The sequence below is a fragment of the Myxocyprinus asiaticus genome, chromosome 9 (assembly GCF_019703515.2).
Source record: "Myxocyprinus asiaticus isolate MX2 ecotype Aquarium Trade chromosome 9, UBuf_Myxa_2, whole genome shotgun sequence".
In the NCBI taxonomy this organism is placed as follows: Eukaryota; Metazoa; Chordata; class Actinopteri; order Cypriniformes; family Catostomidae; genus Myxocyprinus; species Myxocyprinus asiaticus.
Genome location: NC_059352.1, coordinates 7,088,534 through 7,116,079, shown reverse-complemented (window position 1 = coordinate 7,116,079; position 27,546 = coordinate 7,088,534). Strand labels below are relative to the sequence as shown.

The 27,546-nt window shown below is 39.1% G+C and overlaps 1 protein-coding gene across 3 annotated transcripts in view; it reads left to right on the top strand.

Moving 5' to 3' along the window:
- LOC127445935 (receptor-type tyrosine-protein phosphatase T-like) overlaps window positions 1-27,546 on the top strand; it is a 365,971-nt gene that overhangs the window by 142,570 nt on the left and 195,855 nt on the right. For all 3 annotated transcript variants that reach the window (XM_051706455.1, XM_051706454.1, XM_051706453.1), the window contains exon 8: window positions 26,089-26,382. In XM_051706455.1, coding sequence (XP_051562415.1) covers window positions 26,089-26,382 — 294 coding nt within the window. The remainder of the gene's footprint in view (window positions 1-26,088; window positions 26,383-27,546) is intronic.

Sequence of the window (27,546 nt, the reverse complement as noted above, 5' to 3'; positions counted from 1 at the left end):
TAGCTGCGATGAGGATTCTAACACAGCTGCTGATGGAGTGACAGAAAATTTGGCCTGTTTCTCTCTTACTGCTTTTTTCCAAAGCTGTATATTTTTATCTTCTTTTGCAAAGCTGTGAAATTGTAATAGTTGATTTTTTTCTTTTGCTGTTGGAGTAAAAATTTAAATGGCTGTGGTCTTAATAATTATTTAAATATAACTATTTAGAATTATTTAATCATTATTTGTTGAATTATTGTAATTTGAGGGGCTTTCTCAGCAAATATTTATTTATGCAATTAATTGTGATTAATTTGATTAATTAATTGGCATACCATGTAATTAATTTGATTAAAAATTGTAATCAATTGATAGCCCTAGTTAAAATGTATTGCCTTGGAAGTCATTCGTTATGGTGTGTTGATGTTGCTCACACAATGCAAAAAGTAAGTGTTTATGAACTGATAATCTGCCCTTTTACTTGTGATTTGTGTGAAAGGGAATAAAAGTAATTGTTGTTTTAGTGCCTCTAATGTTCATTTCACCAGGAAGCTGCCGCTATATGTACTATTTTGTACTACTGTATCATTTTGCTAAAATGTAGGTATAGTAATTTGTTTCTATGAGACCAGGTTGCAAAACCTACCTGTAACTACTGTATAGTCATAATAAAATAATATATCTCCTTCAAACAGAAGATGTTTTAAGAATGTTTCTGTAATTTTAATTTCTTTTTTTAATTATTTTTTTTTTTTTTAATGTCAGTTGTGAACAACACCAAGTCACCAGTTTTATTGGATTGTATAAACAATACCTGTAGTAACTACTATATATGTTGGCGAAAACTATGGACATCGTGTTACACTTTTGCATGGATTTTTCAGCACAAAATTTAAAGGAATAGTTCACCCAAAAATGAAAATTCTATCATCATTTACTCAGCCTCATGCCATCTCAGATGAGACTTTCTTTCTTCAGCAGAACTTTTTAGAAGAATATCTCAGCTCTGTAGGTCCTTACAATGCAAGTGAATGGTGATCAGACCTTTGTAGCTCCAAAAATCACATAACGGAAACATAAAAGTAATCCATATGACTCCAGTCGTTAAATCTATATCTTCAGAAGCGATATGATAGATGTGATTGAGAAACAGATCAAAATTCCATTTCTTTTTTTACACTTTCACTTTTACACCTGAAAGCCACATGTGGTGCCTGTTTAGTTTCACTTTATCATCTGAAAGTGAAAGTGGAGATTTAGAGCAAAAACATGACTTAAAATTTTATCTGTTTCTCACCCACACCTATCATATCGCTTCTTAAGGTATGGATTTGACCACTGGAGTCATATGGATTACTTCTGTGTTTCCTTTATGTGATTTTTATAGCTGCAAAGGTCTGATCACCATGTACTTGCATTATAAGGACCTACAGAGCTAAATTTTCTTCTAAAATCTTTGTTTGTGTTTTGATGAAGAAAGAAAATCATACACCTCTGGGAAGCATGAGGGTGAGTAAATAATGACAGAATTTTAATTTTTGGGTGAACTATCCCTTTAAAGGTTATAGCATATGTTTTGGTAACTGGACATGTGAAAATGAGACAAAGTGATTTTGAAATTGATGGGCACTGGTTAAGCCACAGAGAGAATGAGAGCGAGAAAGAATGGAGTATAAAAATGGGTAAGTGTGCCCAGATTTGGGTAGATGCCTGAACTGTAAATATAGGCCAGTGCATGCTCAATCCCCTATAAATGTGTCAGTCGCTGAATGTATGAGTGTGTTTGGAGGCTGAGGGAGCGTGGGGGAGTAACACTGGGAGAGATTAAAATGCTGAGTTTTATAAATGGGGTGCTCACAGAGGGGTGCAGGGGTCATTAATAACCACCGACTGATGCCAAAGTAAGAGAGATAGAGAGAGAAATAGACACACACACAGAGAGAGAGAGAGAGTTATAATTGTGGTGTGTGGGTATCTACCTGGTGGTGACCATGGAGAAAGTCCCATTATTTGCCATTTTCTTTTCTTTCTTTCTTTCTTTTTTCTTTCTTTCTTTTTTTTTTTTTGTGTAGCATATCTCTCTGCATTCTTTTTTCCTGGATTTTCTCTGTAAATACCATATGATACATAATATGCATGCATTGCATATTGCATTGTTGGGGCTTTTTTTGGTTGCTTTCTTTCCCAAATTAAAATTGTATTGCTCAGAGGTTGCTCTTTCATAGTTTAGGAGATTTTATGATGTTCTCAAATGTCATATGACTTTGTCTCACATGGTTGTACAACTAGACACAATAGACACAAATGAGTAATGTAAAAATAGACACAAATGAGTCTGTAGCATGATACAGTAGCATCAGGTCATGTAAGCTTAGATCATTTGGTCTTGGAAGAATTTGAAGAGAAATGTTTTGAGTTATTGAAATGCATATACTAAATATACAGTTGAAGTCAGAAGTTTACATACACCTTAGCCAAATACAGTACATTTAAACTCAGTTTTTCACAATTCCTGACATTTAATCATAGAAAACATTCTCTGTCTTAGGTCAGTTAGGATCACTCCTTTATTTTAAAAATGGGAAATGTCAGAATAATAGTAGAGAGAATGATTTATTTCAGCTTTTATTTCTTTCATCACATTCCCAGTGGGTCAGAAGTTTACATGCACTTTGTAAGTATTTGGTAGCATTGCCTTTAAATTGTTTAACTTGGGTCAAATGTTTTGGGTTGTCTTCCACAAGCCTCTCACAATAATTTGCTGGAATTTTGGCTCATTCCTCCAGACAGGACTGGTGTAACTGAGTCAGGTTTGTAGGCCTCCTTGCTCGCACACACTTTTTCAGTTCTGTCCACGAATTTTCTATCGGATTGAGGTCAGGGCTTTGTGAAGGCCACTCCAATACCTTGACTTTTGCCACAACTTTGGAGGTATGCATGGGGTCATTGTCCATTCAGAAGACCCATTTGCGACCAAGTTTTAACTTCCTGGCTGATTTCTTGAGATGTTGCTTCAATATATCCAGATAATTTTCCTTCCTCATGATGCCATCTATTTTATGAAGTGCACCAGTCCCTCCTGCAGCAAAGCACCCACACAACATGATGCTTCACGGTTGGGATGGTGTTCTCCAGCTTGCAAGCCTCACCCTTTTTCCTCCAAACATAACGATGGTCATTATGGCCAAACAGTTCAATTTTTGTTTCATTATACCAGAGGACATTTCTCCAAAAAGTAAGATCTTTGTCCCCATGTGCACTTGCAAACTGTAGTCTGGCTTTTTTATGGCAATTTTGGAGCAGTGGCTTCTTCCTTGCTGAGCAGCCTTTCAGGTTATGTCAATATAGGTCTCGTTTTACTGTAGATATAGATACTTGTCTACCTGTTTCCTCAAGCATCTTCACAAGGTCCTTTGCTGTTGTTCTGAGATTGATTTGCACTTTTCGCACCAAACTACGTTTATCTCTAGGAGACAGAATGAGCGGTATGATGGCTGCATGGTTCCATGGTGTTTATACTTGTGTACTATTGTTTGTAAGTTATCCTGGGATCAACCTTATTCGGGCAGAATTACGAATCATTCTGAGTTTTCTAATATATGTCGAGCTTCCGACCACGGATATACTTTGGTCCTGGCAATGGAAGAGACGCTTGCTGCCCATTTCTCTCCTTCTTCGGCGACCACATGGAAATTGAGGCCTACTCGCCGTGAAGAGTTACATCATCCTTGTTGAGCAAGGCCTACCTGGCTGCAGGCCATGCGGTTTCGGCTTTGCACACGCTGGCGGTTTTGCAAGCCTACCAGGCCCATTTTATGAGGGATTTAGATGAGGGAGCTGGACTGGATGCCGAGGCCATCAAGGAACTGTGCCGAGCTTCTGATTTGGTGCTAAGAGCTACCAAACATATTGCTCGTGCTGTTGGTCAGAATATGGTTGGCCTAGTGGTGGTGGAACGCCATCTGTGGCTTACACTCACAGATATTTGTGATGGACAATGCCTTTCTAATGAATGCCCCTGTGTCACAATCCTGACTGTTCGGTGTTGCAGTCCAGTTGTTGGGGAAAAATTCAGCACTGTAAAACAGCACACTGCCTCGTTCCAGCAGATGCTTCCTCGTAGAGAGAGGGAAAAGCCCGGCCCAGCTATGGTGTGTTCACATTCGGTATCTTCGCAAAGTCCCACCAGAGAGCCGCATAAGATACTGGACACAAGTTTTGCACCCTCTCAGAAGGATTATAGGACGGTGGTGTCCTACATCAATCACTAGGGAGGAGTGCGTACTCATGCCATGCTGAGGCTGGCATGGCACATTCTTCTGTGGGCACAGGACAATGTGCGGTCTCTACGAGCCATGCACTCTACGTGTCCAAGATACTGGACACAAGTTTTGCACCCTCTCAGAAGGATTATAGGATGGTGGTGTCCTACATCAATCGCTAGGGAGGAGTGCGTACTCATGCCATGCTGAGGCTGGCATGGCACATTCTTCTGTGGGCACGGGACAATGTGCGGTCTCTACGAGCCATGCATGTTCCGGGTTGGTTGAATTTGGGGGCGGATCTCCTGTCCAGACAGGGCTTGATGCCCGGAGAGTGGACATTACATCCACAGATTATGGAAAAAATCTGGATAAGGTTCATCAGAGTGGAAGTGGATCTGTTAGCTTTGAGCGAGACGTCACACTGTCCCCTCTGTTCTTCCTGGCACCACTGGGCATCGATGCGTTGGCGCATCAGTGGCCGACAGTGTGTCTTTATGCGTTTCCACCGATCAGTCTGCTGCACGCAGTTCTGCAGAGAGTGCGGGAGGATCAGGTTTGGCTTCTGTAAAAGTGGCGCCGTTTTGGCCATCTCAAGTATGGTTTTCGACTCTGGTTTCTCTCTCTTGGAGAAAGTGCCTTGGGAGATTCCAGTCAGAACAGACATGTTGACTCAGGCTCGGGGCAGCATTTGGCACCCCCGGCCAGACTTGTGGAAGTTATGGGTATGGCCCCTCAACGGGGTGATCTTTTGAATGATAGGTTGTTCTCCGCCATGGTTGATACCATTCTGAATGCTAGAGCTCCATCAACTGGAAAGCTTTATACATTCAAGTGGTGTATATTTGCTTCTTAGTGTACAGGTGAAGATCCAATTCACTGCCCTGTCATTACAGTGCTGGATTTTTTGCAAGAGCATTTTGGGGCCGAGTTTTCCCCAGAAACACTTAAAGTCTATGTTGCTGCTATAGCGGCTGAGCATACGCTTATCAATGGAGTCTCTGTAAGTAGACATTCTCTTGTCTCCCGTTTTATGCACGGAGTACGCAGGCTTACACCTTTTCGTCCCATCTGCGTTCCTTCATGGTATTTATCTGTTGTTTTAGAGGTGCTCTTGGGTGCTTTGTTTGAGCCCTTGGCAACAGTCGCTGATAAGTTTCTGGCCCTGCTGTTGGCATTTTTTTTAGTGATTTCCATGCCATGTTGATTAATCCCTTATGTATGGATTTTGCGCCAGGGTGTTCAAGGGTGGTGTTAATACCTCGCTTGGGCTATTTACCCAAGGTCATTTCTACATCATTTCACTCGCAGACTATTAATTTTCAGGCTTTCTATCCTCCCCCATTTGAGTCGGAGGAGCATGAAAGATTGCATTTGCTTTGACCAGTTCGGGCACTGCAAGTTTATTTTGACCGTACTAGCCAGTGATGTAAGTCAGAGCAGTTGTTTGTGTGCTTTGGTGGCTGCAACAGGGGTGTTTCGGTGTCCAAGCAAAGACTGTCTCATTGGCTAGCTGATGCAATTTCAAGAGCTTACGAAGCATGCAGTTTACCTTTGCCTTCGGGTATTCGAGCTAATTCTACGAGGAGCATGGCATCCTCATGGGATTTGGCTAGAGGTGCGTCCTTGGAGGACATTTGTATTGCAGCAGGATGGTCCTCTCCGCATACATTTATTAGATTTTATAATCTGGATTAGGTTTGACTCCTGCTTCCTAGGTTCTCTCTGTTGGAACAGGAATAAACTCATAATTCCCTCTGTTTTATTCAGACACTTTAGCTCGCTTGTGTGCCGCTATATGCTTGCCACACGGGCGTAGGCAGTTGGCAGCTACTGTTTGCGTGGCATGAACGTATATCGTTCCCTCAGCTCGAGTTCCTACGAAAGGGAAATTCTCGGTTACGTGAAGCGTAACCCTGGTTCCTTGAGTGGGAATGAGACACTGCGTAAGCTGGCCATACTCTATAGCAGCTGCATAGGCTCGTGCCTTCATGCAGAAAATCTGACTCAATGCCGCGAAGGGAGCGCCTTTATGGAGCCTGTGCTTAAGCACCATCAGCAAATAAATTGGCGTGATTGTATAAGGGCTTCAGACCATGTGACACTCAGGGCGTGTCCCAATGTGATTACGCAGTGTCTCGTTCCCACTCAGGGAACCAGGGTTACACTTCACGTAACTGAGACAGTCTTTTTCTCAAGAGAAATATCTGAGAAACAGCAGACCTAAGCAAAAATTTCCATTTGCTCTCTATTTAATCGTACTGCTGTCTAGGAGACACAATTGATATAATAAAGAGACTTTTGGTTTCTGTTTCAATATACACATTTGCACATGCAATAGTTCACCTGTTGGAAGCATCATCACTCTTTTTCCCTTTCTTGACCGTCATCCCTGTTTTCTTTAACACTAATTCATCCTTCTGTAGTGTCAAACCTCTCCCATGTTTCATATTTCATGTATGCTAATCTAAATTAAGTAATATTCATTCTGACAGTCATTTCACTCTCTCATGTCCTCTCACAGTCTCACCCTGATGCAGTTATAACCCAAAACCCTCTGTGCCTTATTAGCTCATTTATAAACATTTGCGGAGAGTGAGTGAAAAGGTGTGAGCGAGAGAGAGCGAGAGAGAGAGAGAGAGAGAGAGAGAGAGAGAGAGAGAGGAAGGAAAGTTAGATTAATTCTGTGGGGTTGGGTGGAACTAGAAGCAGCCTAATGAGGTTAATCTAATTATTATTTTGACTTTTTTTCACAACTTTTTATTTTAAGGGATAGAGTATAGAATTGACAGGAAAGGATGGGGGAATGGTATCCGACAATGGTATCCAAACTTTTGTTGCCCACTTGAGCACCACAGCTCAACTTGTCACATCTCTGACTTATTCTGAATGAATCTTAACAAATGATTGTTACCAACTGTTAAACTGCATATTTTCACACTTTAAATAACATGCAAACTGGAATTCAAGCATTCTTTAAAATCATTTGGGCAGTTTCAGTGGTTTTTCACTTCACGTCATATTTGGCTTGTATGATCATTTGTCTCTGATATAGAAACCTTTACCACTACAGCCATGTTTCATCTGTGGAAAAATAATTAGCTTTCCACTAATATACAGGGGTCCAAAACATATTTGGACTCCTAAGTCACACTAGCTGGGTTTCCATCCACATATTTTTATGCGTATTTTGGGATATCGCATAAAAACCGCTGGATGGAAACACCAAGATGCGAATAAAATCTCCAAAATGTGCATAAAAACGGATACACTCACTTGAGGTGGTTTACTTTTTTATTCGATAGAAGAAATGCACATAAACAATGATGGAAACAAATGTACAGAATAAATCCCTATTGAGTATTACAAGATGCGCATCAAAAAAGGTAATGTGACTGAATAACTCGTTCATAACTGGCCTAACCAGAGGACCAATCATTGCATCTGAAATGTTGCTCTGGTCATCCTGAAATAACAGTGACGTGAAAATTAAATGCCTGCATAGAGTTTGCAGAGCAAATATGTTTAATACAAACTTGAACTGTGCTGAAGAGCAGGTTTATTGACACTTTTAAAAAATAGATTTTAGATCTGCACGGTAAATACATAAGGAAGGAGGAACACACACACATAGTGCTCCCAGAACTGTGTGACATGCAGGGGCTACAATTTCTCAGAAAGTGACAATTTTGTTCTTCTGAACACATGGGATGGAAACACCATCTTTATTTGCACATTGTTTTTATGATATTATGGTTTTTCGCATAAATTTAATTCGCAACTTGGATGGAAACATAATCACTGTCACAAAGTGATAATCTGAAATAGTCGTATTTTCTCTAAGATGACTTTATATATTAATAAAATCACTGTGGGGAGAATTCACTAAAAAGTTTGTGCCACGTTGGTGCATGGTATTTCAGCACAAAAACCTTTGTTTTATTCACTAACCACTCACAATCTAGTTTAAGCAGGCACAATCAGCACTAAAATAGCACTGCATCTTGAGGATTCAAAAGAATGTCATTACTTTCCATGCAAACATGCCTCATTACTATATAAACTAGGCTCATTAAGAGTGCAGTTTATCCTAGAAAAACTCTGTGCTATTTGTTCGGCACAATAAACATCAGGTTATAAACAGGTGGTTAGCTGAATTTTATTTAAAAGAGATGTTTGTGCACATTTTCTATGGATCATGGCAAAAGGAATTAATCAAATAATGATTAAATGACGGAGAAGAGCGTTATAACCTGGTATATATCCAGATGCACAGTGTATTCAAGCACACTTTCGGTATGTTAAAGGGATGATTCAGGTATCTGGATCACAGTATAGGAGTGATGTGGTAGAGTCCCGGTAGAGTAATCCAGATTGCGGCATTCCCCTGCTATATAGCACCCAGCAATGACCCGCAAGATCATAATTGCGCATGCAAATTGTGTTCAGCTCAGATTTTGTGGGCATGTTTGCGCCACTGCATGATCTGCATTCCTTCAGTGAATCAGAAGCTAAACCAGCGCAGACAGCTCGGGTAAATAAACAGTGCTTTTACCAGACCCAATTAATTATTAATGAATTCTCCCTGGTACAGTTTGTTTAAAAAGTCTCCTAAATCCACAATGAGTTCAGTATTTTGGTATAGAAATAAATTCAGCTTGAAACTTCACTTTTCTCAGTGAGAACTCAGGTCTGTGCGCCATAACCTCACAGTTGTGTGGCAGAGGCAGCATGCACTTGGCTAGTTTGCATGCAGGTCTTGCCATCCCCATGGTTCACGAAACTCTGCCTCTGACAAGACAGGAGGCCCCCAGGGCCCTCCACTCCACACCGCCCTCTCCCTACAGACCCTCATCAGCAGAATAATGGCAAGGTGTGTGCGCATGTGTATCCAGTGTGGTTTTATCAATATGCTGCTGGTCAGCGCTGAACCTTTCATGTGAGAGTGAATGAAAGAGAATAATAAAGTGTTGATACAATGAATGGATTCATAGACACAGGCTGGCCCGGGGTAGAGGTGCAAATGAGTAATTTGAGAATGTACTCCAGGGCTTAATCTACAAGAGACTCTGTAGCCTGTATTTGGTATGAAGCCCATGTACTTAATGAAAGACCCATATTGAATGTTAATATACCGTAAAAGACTGTAATAGAATGCAGAATCTTTTGGCCTTTTTTGCTTCTTTTATTGATAAGACAGAGAGGACAGGAAATAATGGGGAAAGGGGGCAGAACCGGGATAGAAAAAGACAGAAGTCAAACTCGAACACGCATTGCCTGCACAAGCACTCCGTCATAGCATTTGTGCTAACTGTTAGGCCAAGGCTCTTTCTCATGCTTTTTTTATGGTGCTATCTATTCTAAACAGTATGCAAGATTAGATTTAGTGAATCCCAAAGCATAGTACATTGAAAATAGTATGCTAAAGGTGTGGTGGTATCAGGCTATTGAAGGGGAATACATAGTGTTTGCATGCAAGTGTAATCTTTGATCACAATGTAGGGGACACAGGGGGTACTGTATATCAAAATGTCTGCCAAACATTGCTGGTGTATGTGTTCTTTGAGAGAGGTGTTTGTGTGTGCGATGGTGATATAGGGAGGACCGTGTTATCTACAGACAGACAGAGTGGAGTATTAGGGAAGGATTTTTTAAGTCTGTGTGTGTGTGTCCATAGACTGCCTGCGAGCAGGCTTCACTACAGAGATGGATTAGAGTGCAGTAATACTACAGCCCAGATAAGCAGGAGCTGAGGAGTTAGCACTACAAACACTCGCAGCCACTTTATTTGTCTGTGTGAATATTTATTTATTTACTTACTCCCATACTCTCTTGATGCACTGCTCTCCAAATATCCAGTGCATCAAAATATGCCTCTCATATATGCATTGAAATGCATAGCCGTTTCACTAGGTCTCCATTTGACTGTCTCATTGGAATACAGTAACTCTTTTCAAAGACCTAGTGAGCTACTAACCTAGGCAGTGTTTTTTTTAGGCTAAGATATTGCCGTTCCGTCTCACGCATCGTCAGAGTTCAGCCTTTTAAAGTATAGTCTTTTGACCGTGATCCAGAATGGACGAGTTCGCCACAAGCGTACTACGACAACTTTTTAATACTCTTAAGTACAATCAATGGCAGGCGCATGTGCAGATGACACGCATAGATGCAGACTGTCCACATGTCCAAAAAAACATATATCCTTCACAGAGAGAAGGTAATCTTAGAATGCATTGCATCAAGCTAAGTGAAAAAAAGTCATCCAAGATGACGGGTGGAGTTGATTATACAGTACGGTTGTTTATTGTTATATATACACTGATGAGCCAAAATATTATGACCACTCACAGGTGAAGCGAATAAAGTTGATCATCTCCTAACAAAGCCACATGTCAAGGTCTGGGTAGATTAGATTAGATGGTAAGTGAACAATAAGTTCTGGTAGTCAACGTGTTGAATGCAGAAGAAATGGGCAGGAGTATAGACCTGAGCGCCTTTAACAGGGGCCAAATTGTTATGATCAGACGACTGGGTCAGAGAATCTCTGAAATGGCAAGGCATGTGGGGTGCTCCCAGTCAGCAGTGGTGAGTACCTACCGACAGTGGTCCGAGGAGGGACAAACCGCAAACCGGCGACTGGGTGTTGGGCACCCAAGTCTCATCGATGCGCGAGGGCAACGAAGGCTAGAAGTTAGAAGTTCTACTGTGGCACAAGTCGCAGAACATTTTTTATGATGGTTACAGGTGGAATGTATCACAACACACAGTTCATCGCACCCTGCTGCGAACGGTGCTGTGTAGCCGCAGACCGGTCAGAGTGCCCATGATGACCCCTGTCCACTGTGGAAAGCACCTACAATGGGCACGCTATCATCAGAACTGGACCTTGGAGCAGCGGAAGAAGGTCGTCTGGTCCAATGTGTCCCATTTTCTGTTACTTCAGGTGGACGGCTGTGTACGTGTGCGCCGTTTACCTGGGGAAGTGATGGCACCAGGATGCACTGTGGGAAGATGACAAGTCGGTGGAGGGAGTGTGATGCTCTGGGCAATGTTCTACTGGGAAACACTGGGTCCGACCATTCATGTGGGCATCAATTTGAAACATGCCACCTACATAAACATTGTTGCAGACCGGGTACACCCCTTCATGGAAATGGTATTCCATGATGGTAGTGGCCTCTTTCAGCTGGATAATGCGCCCTGCCACAATGCACACATTGTTCAGGAATGGTTTGAGGAACATGATGAAGAGTTCAAGGTGTTGCCCTGACCTCCAAATTCCCCAGATCTCAATCCCATGGAGCATACTGTATGTGGGATGTGCTGGACTAACAAGTCCGTTCCACAGCGGCTCCACCTCGCAACTATACAAGGATAACTTGAAGGATCTGCTGCTAATATCTTGGTGCCAGATACCACAGGACACATTCAGGGGTCTTGTAGAGTCCATGCCTTGGTGGGTCAACGCTGTTTTAGTGGTATGTGGAGGACCAACAGCATATAAGGCAGGTGGTCATAATGTTTTGGCTCATCAGTGTATATTGTTGAAAAATGTTGATTATGAACGTACTAATATTTAATTCTATGAACCAGATTTATTAAAATAGTCCACTCTAATTAAAAATTGACTATCTTACCATTTGTTGTGTTCTGTGCATTTACATGCTTATTAGAGTATCACATCATTAGCTTAGCAGCATGCTAACATCAAACTCTGTTGGAATAATTTGTGAATCGAGTATTTTGTGCACATCACATGATGAACACTGTTTGTGTGGAGTGCAGAGTTGCTGCATATGTTAAGTTTTCCAAATTGGTTACTTATGCAATTCACACATGAAACATTCTTGTATTTAAAAACAGAGCGCAACTGGATGGAGCGCAACAGAATGAAAAAAAAAAAAACTATGTGTTTGCAGCCATTTTTTCAAAGGTAAACTACTTTTAACTTGACAAATCGTCTTAAAGATGTGATGAGAAATTGGATGTGACACAACACCCTAAGGCCAAAAACATACTTCATGGAAGGATGTGTACATAGATGCGAGCACTTGGCCAACGCATTGTCAACGTGTGCTCCGGTTTAACATGCAGTAACATGAACAGTGGATTCTTTCATTACTGTGGCGGTAACAAACCTCAATATTGTCTTCAAACTGTTGCTCCGCATAATAGTACTGTAGTTGACTTGAAAGAGACAACTCACCATTGACGCAAAGAGTTCACACTAATGTCCGCTATAGCGGCCCTTGCTGTAATGTAGAGAATGCAAAGCGTACTTGCGTAGTGTTATTAATTGCGGTCTGACATCGAGTTTGCATAGCAAGAAGCATCTGCACTCATGTGCTTGCGTATGTTTCAACCTTAAGACGTCCATCCGCTGTATGTGTACATAGACCAACTATTAAAAATAGTGACAATGTGTTGTGTGAATGGCCCCTATGTATGCAATAGACCTAAAGCAGCTCATTGGATTTTGGAACCGAACACTTGTGTTTGTGTATTTCATGTCTCACTGAGTTCTGAGATGTTTTTGGAGCAGGATTTTGCAATTTATGCACAGGTGTTCTCAGCATGCTGCCTTTGAACATTGGCAGGTTTGTGAATTCATTCTAGCAAGCTCTCTCTCAATCTTTCTGTCTGTCCATCCCTGAGTTTTTCTTTTGTTTGTCAAGACCTGAATGTACTCCTTCAGTAAGATGGTTTGAAGTGCCTTCACTTCCCTTATGCTGTTCTTATTTGTATGTTTACACTTTGCTCTCTGTATTTCTCTTGTTCCCCGCTTTCCTGGAATGCTCAGTATGGTGTTTTGATTAAAACATTATTTGTGGGCATTCAACGGAAAACTTCCGAACACGTATGCACTATGATAAAAAAGAAGGAGAATTACTATTTAGATAGAGGGAAGAAAAAAGGAGAATTGTAGTTCCTTGTCCCTGACAAAGAGAATCAAACCTACATATACTGCATCATGGGACAAGGGTCAGGTAAAGGGCATAGTCAGTATCTCTCTCTCTCTCTCTCTCTCTCTCTCTCTCAGTGTCAGTCTCAGCATCTCTCATGTGGCTTCCTTGTGCCATTCCTCCTTGGTTTGATCCACACAATAAAGCGAATAAGATGAAACAACTCAAGTCACTCAAATCAATTTCCCGTGGGGCTGCAGGTATGTAGGATCTCTGTGGGTAACTCATGTGTTCTAATGTACAGGTGTGCAGGGAGCTTACAAGACCTATAGAGAGTTTTACAGTTGTTCTAGAGCTCTGGTGTGGTTTTTATCATAATGTGATGCAAGTCTTAAATGGAATGATGAGAATTGAGCTCAATAGTGTTTTTTTTTTATTAAATTGATGTCATTACTGGTTGTGCAATATTTTAGTTCTCATTACTTTTCAATGATGAACATTGTTGGGGAGTAGTTACAGTAACTAAAAGAAGCTTCGGTACTAACTTAAAATTTTAACGTGAAGTAACGTGAAAGCAGCTCAGCTATTTCCACAGTAGTGTAGCTTTTCAGTAACAAGGGACATTTTCTGACAAGTAGTGCTGTAGCATCACAAAACTCTACATTCATCACATTGCATTGGGAACATAGTAATGGCGGCTAGGGAGTAATCAAACATGCTCACGTAACACCACATTCACATAGCACTAGGAAAACCAGTTCATTTAAATTAATTGATTAGTTCGGACAGTTCATGTACAGTAAATGAGCAGATCAAAATAATAAATTCCCTTATATTTAGCATTGGGAACTCGGATTAATTTTAGTGAGTCAGTTATTTGGAACGGTTCAAGTAAATGAACTAGTTCACAGAAATTATTCACTGATTCACTTGAACCCCACGCAGCCTATTTGTTAACCCTTAAGAAAAGTAACCATGGTTTTACTAGAGTAATAATTTAGTAATTCTGACAGTAGTAACCATGTTTTTTGGTGTGCAAAACATTGCTTTAATTTAGTAATATTTAGTAATATAGTAACCATGACTGTAATAACCATTTTGTGGTTACTATGGTTTTAGTACAAAAACGTGGTTAAACTATGTATACTGTATTAAAACTATGGTCAGTTTTCATATGGAAATGTCAGCCTAAATAAATATATAACTATCAGGTGATACAGTTAAATTCTGCAGCCAGAACTGATTTCAGAATTAAATAATATCATACAACTGCTATATATATAAAAATATTTTCCTCATTAAATAGTTTTTATGTAGTTAGCTTTTTTTATTTTTTTTTAAAAAAAGAGTAGCTTGACTGTAGTTTAACTAATTTAAGTTATGATCATTAGTTTCCAAGTTGGCTTAAAACTGTATTTCACAGTTTAGGAACAGTCATATTGATCAAACAGTCATTATAGGTTCAAAGTAGATTTAAAGGGGTCATGACATACTCTTTATATATATATACAGTGGTGTGAAAAAGTGTTTGCCCCCTTCCTGATTTCTTATTTTTTTGCATGTTTGTCACACTTAAATGTTTCAGATCATCAAACAAGTTTAAATATTAGTCAAAGATAACACAAGTAAACACAAAATGCAGTTTTTAAATGAAGGTTGTTATTATTAAGGGAAAACAAAATCCAAACCTACATGGCCCTGTGTGAAAAAGTGATTGCCCCCTAAACCTAATAACTGGTTGGGCCACCCTTAGCAGCAACAACTGCAATCAAGCATTTGCGATAACTTGCAATGAGTCTTTTACAGCGCTGTGGAGGAATTTTGGCCCACTCATCTTTGCAGAATTGTTGTAATTCAGCCACATTGAAGGGTTTTCGAGCATGAACTGCCTTTTTAAGGTCATGCCACAGCATCTCAATAGGATTCAGGTCAGGACTTTGACTAGGCCACTCCAAAGTCTTCATTTTGTTTTTCTTCAGCCATTCAGAGGTGGACTTGCTGGTGTGTTTTGGATCATTGTCCTGCTGCAGAACCCAAGTTCGCTTCAGCTTGAGGTCACAAACAGATGGCCGGATATTCTCCTTCAGGATTTTTTGGTAGACAGCAGAATTCATGGTTCCATTTATCACAGCAAGTCTTCCAGGTCCTGAAGCAGCAAAACAGCCCCAGACCATCACACTACCACCACCATATTTTACTGTTGGTATGATGTTCTTTTTCTGAAATGCGGTGTTACTTTTACACCAGATGTAATGGGACACACACCTTCCAAAAAGTTCAACTTTTGTCTCATCAGTCCACAGAGTATTTTCCCAAAAGTCTTGGGGATCATCAAGATGTTTTCTGGCTAAAATGAGACGAGCCTTAATGCTCTTTTTGCTCAGCAGTGGTTTTCGTCTTGGAACTCTGCCATGCAGGCCATTTTTGCCCAGTCTCTTTCTTATGGTGGAGTCATGAACACTGACCTTAACTGAGGCAAGTGAGGCCTGCAGTTCTTTGGATGTTGTTGTGGGGTCATTTGTGACCTCTTGGATGAGTCGTCGCTGCGCTCTTGGGGTAATTTTGGTCGGCCGGCCACTCCTGGGAAGGTTCACCACTGTTCCATGTTTTTGCCATTTGTGGATAATGGCTCTCACTGTGGTTCTCTGGAGTCCCAAAGCTTTAGAAATGGCCTTATAACCTTTTCCAAACTGATAGATCTCAATTACTTTGTTTCTCATTTGTTCCTGAATTTCTTTGGATCTCGGCATGATGTCTAGCTTTTGAAGATCTTTTGGTCTACTTCACTTTGTCAGGCAGGTCCTGTTTAAGTGATTTCTTGATTGAGAACAGGTGTGGCAGTAATCAGGCCTGGGTGTGGCTAGAGAAATTGAACTCAGGTGTGATAAACCACAGTTAAGTTATGTTTTAACAGGTGGGGCAAACACTTTTTCACACAGGGCCATGTAGGTTTAGATTTTGTTTTCCCTTAATAATAAACTGCATTTTGTTTTTACTTGTGTTATCTTTGACTAATATTTAAACTTGTTTGATGATCTGAAACATTTAAGTGTGACAAACATGCAAAAAAATAAGAAATCAGGAAGGGGGCAAACACTTTTTCACACCACTGTATATATATATATATATATATAATTGTATTATCTTCCCTGAGGCCACTTATAATGTTAGTAAAGTGTTTTGCACCCAAACAGTCATAATTTTGTCATATATGATAATTTTCCACCCTGTCTCTGGCCCTCTGTCTGAAACGCTTGGTTATAAGCTACCTGGCCCTTTAAGACTTCAATGTAAATGCCCACTGTTTTGATTGGCTAACATCATGCAGCCCATATTGAATCTCAATCTGAACAAAATGAACAAACTCAACACAACATTATAAAACTACATTACACCAAACATATTTCATCAGAATATATCAAACTGTTCACTCAAGCACAGCATAAACTGTCAAACAGTCATGACATTTAAAAAAACATTTTAAACACTTACGGTTTATCATCCAATGGTCAAATTTTAACTGTCCCATCTTTCAGTAATAGTTCCTTTGCAAAGAAACGCATCAGAAGGATGGGGGATGTCTTTTAAAAGTGGTGTGAGATGTATGATAACAGTCAAAGCCGTGCATGTTTATGTAGAAAAACATTTAAATCCAGACAGGCACATGAAAGTGTCCTGTGTAAGTCCACTTTGGATGAATTTCCCATGATAGGCCCATCTCTCTCCTCTTCACCTGTGTGACTGTCTGAGCACCAGTGGGTGGGGCCAAGGGTGCAATGATGAAAAATTGTCGTTGATGTCTTGAGGCAGTCATATTCAGATGTATTTGGTCCTTGTGATGTCACAAGTTGCCACAAAATTTGATTCCTCATGTCATGAACCCTTTAAAATTGAAACTGTTAAGTGTGAAACTAGTCTGCTTTAGGAAACTTAATGGCCAAATAAAAAGCATATTAAAATAATTGCAAAACGATGTTGGTTTAATATCACCATATTATATGTGAGCCGAGTATTTAAGTTTATGCATCTGCTGAATTACAGTGGCTGAGAAAGACATATATTATAGAATATTATGGCTGGAATCAAACTTTTTCATACTGCATACTCTCTCTCTCTCTCTCTCTCTCTCTCTCTCTCTCTCTCTCTATCGGTCTCTGTCGAATTGGTTGTTCTGACAGGTGAAAAACCAGATTGCAATTATTGTTGTTTCACAGCTACAAATTCCCATTTGACGGTGGAGCTCATCTCTCTCTCCTACTCCGTTATCAGACAGACCTGGTAGGCTTTGATCAGATAGCGAGGTGGGATTTCTGGAGATTCCTCACAAATCCAGCTGGTTTTAAAACCTCCCTGCGGACACCAGGTGATAAAGGCTAAAATTGTAGAGCTGCTCAGCCACATGCGCACACACCTGCACAGAGGCTTTGAGTGGTTTCCAATAGCCACAGCGCTGCTAATATTCCTCAACGTATGGCAAAGTATCAGTGGAAATGGGAATGAACATTATGTATCAGGGGAACTTGATAAGAAAGTTTGAGAAAGAGTGTTTAGGATTCTACTCTCACACACATATGGTTTTCTGCACCTGAAATAGTAAATAGTGTGTGTAAGAAACCTCTCATGTCTGTAGGGAATGGGTTTTTCCCGGAGTGAAAAGAGCCCCTGGTGAACGGGTAATGCTCCTTTTGTTATCTCTATTCCTACTGTGTCACTGTGTGTTTATGTGAGTGTGTCTAGTGTATCTGAGCACAGCATATTGCCTTATTTATTTTCATTTCATCTTGCGTGTATCATACTATTTGAGAGTATATACTGACAACAGAATCTGAGAACTTGAGAAGTGGCTGAGACGAGCCACAAAAGCCTTTGTGCCATCCTTAGATTTGTTTCTGTTCTGCAATCTTCCTCATTCCCTAACAAGATCTTCCTCACTTTCTTGTTGCACTTTCAGTTATTAGTTACTGTATGGAAGAGTTGTCACAATACCAACATTTCCACCCTCGATATCAATTCCCATGAAATTCTTGAAACCAATTTTGATACCACAGCAAAGACTATACTGTAAAAAACACATTTGTTTAAAGAGTTAAATATCAATATACAGTAAATATCAATAATTTAATAAAAATGAATGCATGTAGGGCTGCACATATAATTTACGTCAAAATTTGCTGTTTATATTTATTTATTTTTTGCCCATTGTGTGCATGAATGCAATGGTTAATCCAGAGGCATTTAAATTAGTCTATAGGCATATCATTATCAGCAACTTGGTATTCTAGGAATGTTGCATTGCTCACTTTCTTTGTATAATTTATTCAACTCTTTGCTTTTCATGCAATAAAGCAATACTGGAAGAGAGTTCTCAGCTTGTTTTGGATGTGTAGCCTACTGCCTACATAAAAATACGTCATGCAGTTGCCCCACACAAAAAACTGTTTTAATGTAATTTCTGTTCATCAAAATTAGCAATTGCAATTACAATATCAATCAAATCAATCAAGATTTCCAGCATAATTGTGCAAGTAATTATTGAAGAAAATTGTCAGTATAAGAGTACAACAAATAAAATAATAGAACAATGATAAAAATAAACTAAAATGAAGTTTTACAGTTATTCAAATGAACATTTAGAAAGAAAATAACACAATCACTATCAAATGTAAAAGAAAGCTACTTTAAAACTACACTATGTAACTTTTGGCCCTCTAGCAGTTGAAGCATAAAACTGGAGGAACATTGTTTTGGTAATTACGTGAGTTGGGCTTCGACTCTGCTCTTTTGTGCGGATGAATCTGATGGTTTAAAGTGTACCGGTGTAACCATGGTTACAGCTGATCATCTTATCAGAGAGAATGTCAGAGAGAACTAGTTTAGAGATTGGCATTGTTACCAGCTTAAAAGTTCCATTTATTCCATTGTCCTTCCTTCCTCAAAAATAAAATTTTTATTTTATTTTTTACACAATCCATAATAAAATGGCCCATTAGAGTGGCTAACGCTATCTAACAAACTACCACGCTAAGAGAGCTCCCTGGCTCACTATCGGTCCAATAAAATATCTTACCTGTCCAGCAAGAAAAACTCAATCTCTGGGTCGGTTTTAAATTCTTTAAGATCTCGGAGTTGTCACCATCTCTGAAAAGCCAATACAATGTTTTTTAGTGTTTTATTACGGGCTCTGTTGCTTTCCCTTTTTGCTTGCAGACTCTTCTCAGTTTGAGGTTTCTCTATTTTGAAAATGGGTGATTTCCCTGAGGATTGCCTTTTTGAATGAACCATGGTCAATGTCACTCAGTTGTTGTTGCTACAAGCTTTCAGCTTCAAAATACTACCACACCTATCACCGCACATATACACGCACTGTAATAGCTAGATCTTCTTTTTCTTTTATTTACGGACATGAGGTAAACACGAACGGACAAATGACAGAAGTATGCAATTTCCCGCCAGATCCGTCCCGATAGCTCTAAAATATTATTATAGGCTTACCATAGTAAATCGGGGTAAGGCAAAAACATGGCTTGGAAGACGGATTGTTGACTTGCTCATTAATACAATTTTGATCATTTCTAACAAAACAGTCTTATATAGTGTAGCTTTAATTATTACAGTACTGAAAACATCAAACTGAAAACATTGAAAATTCACACATAATTTATTAGGCTATCATTGTTATAAGCACTGAAAAGATTTACAATGTAATTTGTCCGTGACCATCGCTATTCAAACTCTATTAGTTACATGCCGAGATTACCTTGATTTTCGCAATAGGCACACACACCAATATTTTCATTTCAGCTGGCTTGATCGTGGTGACAGCACTCGGATACTGAATTGAGTCAGTAAGGTATTGCAAAAAGATTGGTATCGTTCAATGTTTTATTGTTGGATTAACTTGGTTCCGAAATACTAGAACTTTTGACATTCCTGGTTTAAGACTGTTGTGTTTTAAAGCACTAGGTGGTAAAAATACTCTCTAAATCTTTGTCTCGACCTCTAGTCCTCTTTTTTTCTCATTTGTTTGTTAATATAGTTACATCATCCTAAGCAATATGTTACCTGAATGGGACTACAAATTATTTAATAGACATTAGAGGTTTTAACATCCCCATACTAAACATCTGTGGATCTCTCTAGCATTGTAGCCACAAACCACTGTGCTAATCAACACCATCCTATACAGTATACACATCATTAGGGCGTTCAATTGTGGAATACCAAAATAGCTTGTCAATCATCAAGGGTACAATAACACTCATCCAAACATCAAGACTCAGCCAGTCATCAACAGCAGCCAATCCACATTTCAGTTCCGCAGACTGCAATCATAAACTCTCAATTCGAAAACACCCCACTATTTGGGGGACTGCAGGAACATAAATGCTCATGCCAGGACATTGTACTAACATCAAGAGTACTGACAAACCCAGACTACAAGTGCATTGAACGATAGAAATATATTAATGGTTTGTACATAGGCAGTTTTTCAGACTTGCAATTTAGACATCACAGCTACCTTGATGAACAACACACTAGTGTCCATTCATTTATAAGACACTGTCTAAAGGCAAAAAACAAAAAACAAAAACAAAAAAAAAACAGCAATATCTCATATCACACAAGGCACTTCATTAATAGTGGTGCTTGTTAAGGCAAACATCAATATTACTATTGCTCATACATTTCAACAAACCCCTAACCCTATGTGTTAAACTTCAGACCGCAACCAGAGACTGTTTAGCCCGAGGTGGACCACTTGTAATAAAATTAATGGGAGTAATTGGAACGGCCAATATGGCAGGTGTAGAAAAGGAAGTCCTGCCTTACAGGTAAAAAAGGCAATCATTTTTTAGATACAGATATTTCTTTAAAAAAATAGTTTTTTAGCGTTATTTGAATTAAAAAAGCAGTTTTCGATATCATTGTTGTCAGATTTTACTGCTGATTAGAAGAAAAAAAAAAATGGATCATAATCTTGACCAACTGTTTTGGATATTTCAGACTTTACACATTCAAGTAGATCGGAGCTATGATTTATGCCAGCTTTTATTCAGGAAATAGTTACCCTGGAGCATTCCCAAAGATGGCTGTTGAGTAGACTGACTTGCCTTGAAAGGGACTTTGACATAATTTATCCTGCACCGTCTGTGCTACAAACATGAATAATACCTCAAGTCATGTGGCTTGTTGAGGAGAGGTGCGTTTTAAGTGATCAGAGTTATGGTTTTACCAATACAATGGGCGAAAATCCCCATAGACTTACAGTACATTGAAAGAGGGACCTCAGCCATATCTAGGGACCAGAATTTGAGAGAGACTCCCAACACCCTAGCAACTAAACTAGTTTTATATCTCTCCTCCCTTAGTTCCTGGGTTTCTTTTATGGTAATCTCTATTTACTATGTATTATTCCTTATTGCTTCCTGTTATTATCTTTTTTCCCACCTTAATTTTCATTCTGAGCATTAAACACTCTTAAGCTTTTGAGTTTGACAGGTCACACAAACTTTCCTATTCGAGCCGGAAAGTATCCTTTCTGGACAGCTGAGGGAGTCAGTGGTTATCAGCTGTGGGTAAATGGGCTTTGGTAATCTTGGTTGATTACATGGCACAGTAGAGACAGCAGCCTTTCATTAGAGTGGGCCTGGGTGGCTCTTCCATGCTTGGATGAACCCTTCATGCACCGCTGCTCACCTCTAACCCTGGATTAGTGTCTGTCTGCCCTCTCTTCGACTGAGAGAGAGAGAGAGACAGAGTGATGGGAGGATGATTAGAAGATGGAAGGCAGGAATTAAAAAGAAAGAGAAAAAAGAAAAAAAGAAAGTGTTTACCTTTTCCACTTTTGAGTTGCACAATAGAAGTAAGGAAGTTACAGGAAAGAGTAAGAAGAGACTTCCAAAGACAGGAAATTAATGCAGTGCAAGTCATAAGCTGTCTCCAGTGGATTTAATGGGAGTGGGTAGCTTGGAAAAAAAAAAAAAAAAAAAAAAAAAAAGGGAGTAAGAACTGGAGAGAGAGTGGGAGAGAGAGACAGCTTAGTTAAGTGTTTAGGGAAAAACTATAGCCTACCTTCTCAACTGGATTCCAGGAAACGTTTTATTTAATTTATTCGTACAATTGTGCCGGCCAAGCAAGTCTGTCTGATATCCCTTAATGAGGCCCAAAGCTTTGGCCGCACGCTTCACTATTATTCCAGCCTCACGAAGCCTTAATTTTCTTCTCACCATTTTGCACTACAAAAGAAAATTATGGTACAATTGAAAGTAACTGCGGAGTGAGATAACTTGCTACATTCCATAATTGCTCTTTAAATTACTTTTTTTAATGTACCAAAAAATTATTGCTCAAGATGGCTTGTGGATTTGTGCACCCATTGTTCCATTTTTTTCTGTTGTTCCTCTTGATTTGTCATATTGGGATATGAAAATTAATTGGGTTAATATATTTGATGTTGTTCTAAACAATCACCCAGTGGGTGCCAATAAAAAGCACAAACTCTAACCTCATATTCTGCACTTTCATGTGTTTTCATCACAGGACCGATGTTCTAGACTAGACTAAAATGTTGCAAGGTTGATCCCCTATCAAACTTGGGCTGTCACCATTGTGCCCATGAGGCCGTCCATGTAATTAAACACTGCTGTTCTATGGTGGTGTTGTATTCTATTCTATTCCAACCATTCCGTTCTATTCTGTTCAATTCCATTTTATTTGGTTCAATTTCATTACATTTTTTTCCTGTTATATTTTATTGTAACCATTCCGTTCTATTACGTTCCATTCATTCCAACTATTGTATTCTATTCCGTTCCGTTCTATGCCATCCCATTCCAAACATTCCATTCTGTTCAATTCCGTTTTATTCGGTTCCATTCCATTCAATTTTTCTATTCTATTCTAACACCACATTCAAACTATTGTCTTCCATTCTATCCATTCCATATTATTCTTGTCATGAAATGTGTCATGAATGAGGACCCAATTGGAGGAATGAGAGAGAGAGAGAGAAAAAAAAAGATTTTATTAAATAAAATACAAACAGTGGAAAACAAACTCTCACAGGGGTTCAAAACTGATAAGGAGAGAACAATAATAAACTCTTGAAGAACAATAAACTGAAAGACAAGATTACAAACCAGACTTGGAGACAGCGCAAACAAACACCAACTGAACAACATGAGAAACAAAACGATCTGACAAACACAAGAAGAGAAGGAGCACAATATATACAGGTAGGGTACATGAGGAACAGGTGAAGACAGTTAACATAAGGACTAAACGAGTGAGAGTGATGAGAGTAACGAGGAGGCAGGGTCAGGGAAGCATATGGCAGAAAAACACAAAGCCATGTGCTAACACACGAGACTAAAACAGACAGGAGTGCACATGGTGATGAAGGACCAAACACAGCCATGTGCACTCACACAACATACAAGACTGACATAAGAGCGCATGGCAAGAGGACCGAAGCCATGCACTCACAAAAGACGAGACATGGAGCATGAGTGTCCGGATCCCGACCCAGAACAGAAACCAAAGTGGACTGAGTCAGGACCCAGGCACCATGCTCCGAACATGAAAACAAACACAGAACATGAGAGTCAGGATCCTGTCATAAGCCTTCATAAGCCAACTAACAAAGGACAGTGCATCTATGTGAACTTCTGCAGTTAATCCAGGATGGACTTTCTTTTCTTAAACTCTAGACCTTAACACTTACTTAGTTTACAAATTTTAAACCATGACTTGCACTGCACACAAATAACTAATATTGGCGTTATATTCATGTTGTTTAACCAAAGGGGAACTGGCCCCCACAGTGAGCCTGGTTTCTCCCAAGGTTATTTTTCTCCATTGACCAACATCTTATGGAGTTTTGTGTTCCTTGCCACAGTCGCCTTCAGCTTGCTCACATGGGTTCTAAATACAATTATTATTTAATGATTTAATTTTTATACACAATTTACAATCACATTTAATCAAACTACACAATGATCACTCTAAGACTTTATAGATAATACAGTAAAAATTTTTGTTTTTTGTTTTTGTTAATGCATGATTTTCTGTAAAAGTTGCTTTGAAACGATGTGTGTTGTGAAAAGCGCTATACAAATAAAAATGACTTGACTTGTCACCACTAAAAACATGACTGACAAAGTGACAGGATCCTGAAAATTTGGTTCTATTATGTTCCATTCCTTTCCAGCTATTCTATTCTATTCTATTCTGTTCCATCTTACTCCATTCCAACCATTACATTCTATTCTGTGCTGCTCTATTCCATTCTGTTATGTTCTATTCTCTTCCAACCATTCAATTCTATTCTATTCCAACATCACATTCCAAGAATTCCATTCTATTCTATTCTGTTCTATTCCATTTCAACCATGCTATCCTGTTCTTTATTTTCTTTTCTATTCTGTTCTGTTCTGTTGCAACCATTGTGTTCTATTCTATTCCAACATCCCATTCCAACAACCCCATTCCATTCTGTTCTGTTCTGTTCCATTCCATTCCAACCATGCCATTCTATTATATTCCAAAAATTCTATTCTATTCTATTCTATTCTATTCTATTCTATTCTGCTAGGGCTCAATGGCTATGCCCACACTTACTGCCACATAGAGTTGCTTCGATACCAAAATGTTGGCTTTGGAACGATAACAGCCCTGGTACCTCGGTATTGATACTAAATCGATACTATGATCAACAAATAAAAAGACTCAGATTTTTGATGAATTTACACATAAAATGACTTGATTAAATGAACTGCATAAAGTCTCACAGATAAAAATTATGCATTTTCCATTTGTATTTTTCTGGATTCCATGTTAAATGTTTTAATTAAATAAGATCTAATGGTGATTAATAAAATTGATACATACAGCTGTAATCAAATAAAAAAATAAAATAAAAATAAATATATATATATATATATATATTATTTTTGTTTTTACAAAAAAATTGCAATTTTATTTTTGGTAAAATCAAATGCTGCACAACAGAGCTTCACATTATTAATGCAAACATTAATGGAAAAAAAAAATCTGATTACCTGTGGCACAAGGCTGCTATGGCTGAATCACAACATGCTGATAAAACACTTGCATTTGTGATATTGCTTACAGATAATAATAATAATATTATTAAAACAAACATTTAATATTATATAATTGTTATTATTATAAGTTAATATTTATTATTATAAGTATTATTGCTACTTTTTGAATGTTACATTTTCCGCGTTACCACGGAGACCTAGCGCGTGTGGAGACTTCATGCTATTCTCCGCGGCATCCACGCACAACTCACCACATGCCCCACCGAGAGCAAGAACCACATTATAGTGACCACGAGGAAGTTAACCCAACATGACTCTACCCACCCTAGCAACTGGGCCAATTGGTTGCTTAGGAAGCCTGACTGGAGTCACTCAGCATGCCCTGGATTTGAACTTGCGACTCAGGCCCCCAAGATTACATTTCTGAGAACATGACACTATTGTTTTCAACTACATTTTTTAAACTTTTTGTCAATGACCCAAAAGTATTAGACCCTTATCTAATTAGTATTAGATAAGTATTAGTATTTTTTATTTATTAAAAAAAAGAAAAAGAAAAGAAAACAAATATTTGACAAAAATGTTTTACAAATCGACCACTGGCAATAAAAGTCTATTTTCTACCGTTATCTGTTAATCTGTTTGAAGACATTAATTGCAGGTTAGAGAAGGGTGTTGACTTCAGTTACATGATCATTCAAATCTCCTGTGGTATGTTCAGCACTATTTAAAAGTCACACCGACTGTAAATACAGTTGCCAATCCCAAACACTGAGTGTGTGAATGTAACCAATGACAGTTTTATCAGTCTAGCCCTAACGTGTAGATAATAATTACCCTACCCTAATGCAAACATTCTCTTTCTATCTTTTTCCTCAGCGCCCCCCACACCCATCGCTCCCCCTGAGCTTCTTGCAGTTGGTGCGACCTACCTGTGGATTAAGCCGAACGCCAACTCCATCATTGGTGACGGCCCCATCATCCTCAAAGAGGTGGAGTACCGCACCACCACAGGAAACTGGGCTGAGACACATGTTGTGGACGCACCAACGTACAAGCTCTGGCATTTAGACCCAGATGTGGAGTATGAGATTAAGGTTCTGTTGACCCGACCTGGAGAGGGTGGCACAGGACCACCAGGGCCACCTCTCATCACTCGGACCAAATGTGCCGGTAAGTGGTGATTGGTTGTTCTGGTATATTTTATAGAAAGGAGAGGGGATATACTGAGTGATATACTCACGTCACAATAAACGGTGTTTTAGAATTGTTTAGTTCAATTTAGAACAATTAATGTGCCATTCCTGTTGCTTTGCCATTGCTGATTTTTGAGTTGTTTTATAACACTTTCAAGAGCATAAGAGCTTTGATAAATTTGAAAAAAGACCTGGATGGTTTGGCAGTAAAATGCTTGTGTATTGTTGTTGCCCTTTTGCTATCCTCAGAGAGGACTCTATTATTACAATAAATAAGCTACTTTCACTCTCTCTGTTTGTTCCGTTGGCTTTTACACCTACAGTTTCTCAAAGCGTGGGCTTTTCCTGCTGTAAAAGCCGGAGCCATATGTTAGTGATGGTTTGAAGCTTTGATATAGCCCTTATTTGTAGAAATGAGGGATGTAGAGTTGTGGAGAAGAATGAAATAGAGCTTTTAGAAGGCCTCATTTTGCCACTTTTTCAGGTGAAAAAAGATAAGGTAGATAAATCAAATTTTCTTTATAACATAATTTAAATTTAAGAATTTAAAACTCCCTACCCAATCTAAAAAGACCATTTATTGAAACAAAGCTCGGCTTATTCCACATTTCCACAACTTACTAATGAAAGTCAGATGAATGCACTATTACCTGACTATCCACATTTAAACGGCAATTGCGCCTGTTGGATGTTTAGAAACTTGGCCAGCCCAGTTACAGTGTAGTTGGAAAAAAATTAATTAATTAGAAAAATAAATGACATGATGCCTTTAAAGGAATTAATAAATAGACTTTGCTTCCATTTTAATTTATGGACATCTCCAGTTCATCTCTATGTTTCTTATTCTGTCATTTTATTGATTTATTTCGTTTTATAAGCAAATTCTGGAAATATTAACCACTTTTCCACCATCGGGCCGAACGGTTACCGTTGCTGAATCGTGACGTTCTGTACAATCTGGGCCTGTTGCTTTTGTGAAAACATGATAAGAATAGACTGACAGAGCAAGTCTATTGATGTTCCACCAGCATGGTATTCTGTCCTGAGTACAGTAGTTAACTCTGCTGAGAAATCTGGGCCCGGAACAGTTTGTAATCGTACCGTGCCTAACCGTGCTTAAGTGGAAATGCTACTGAAACGT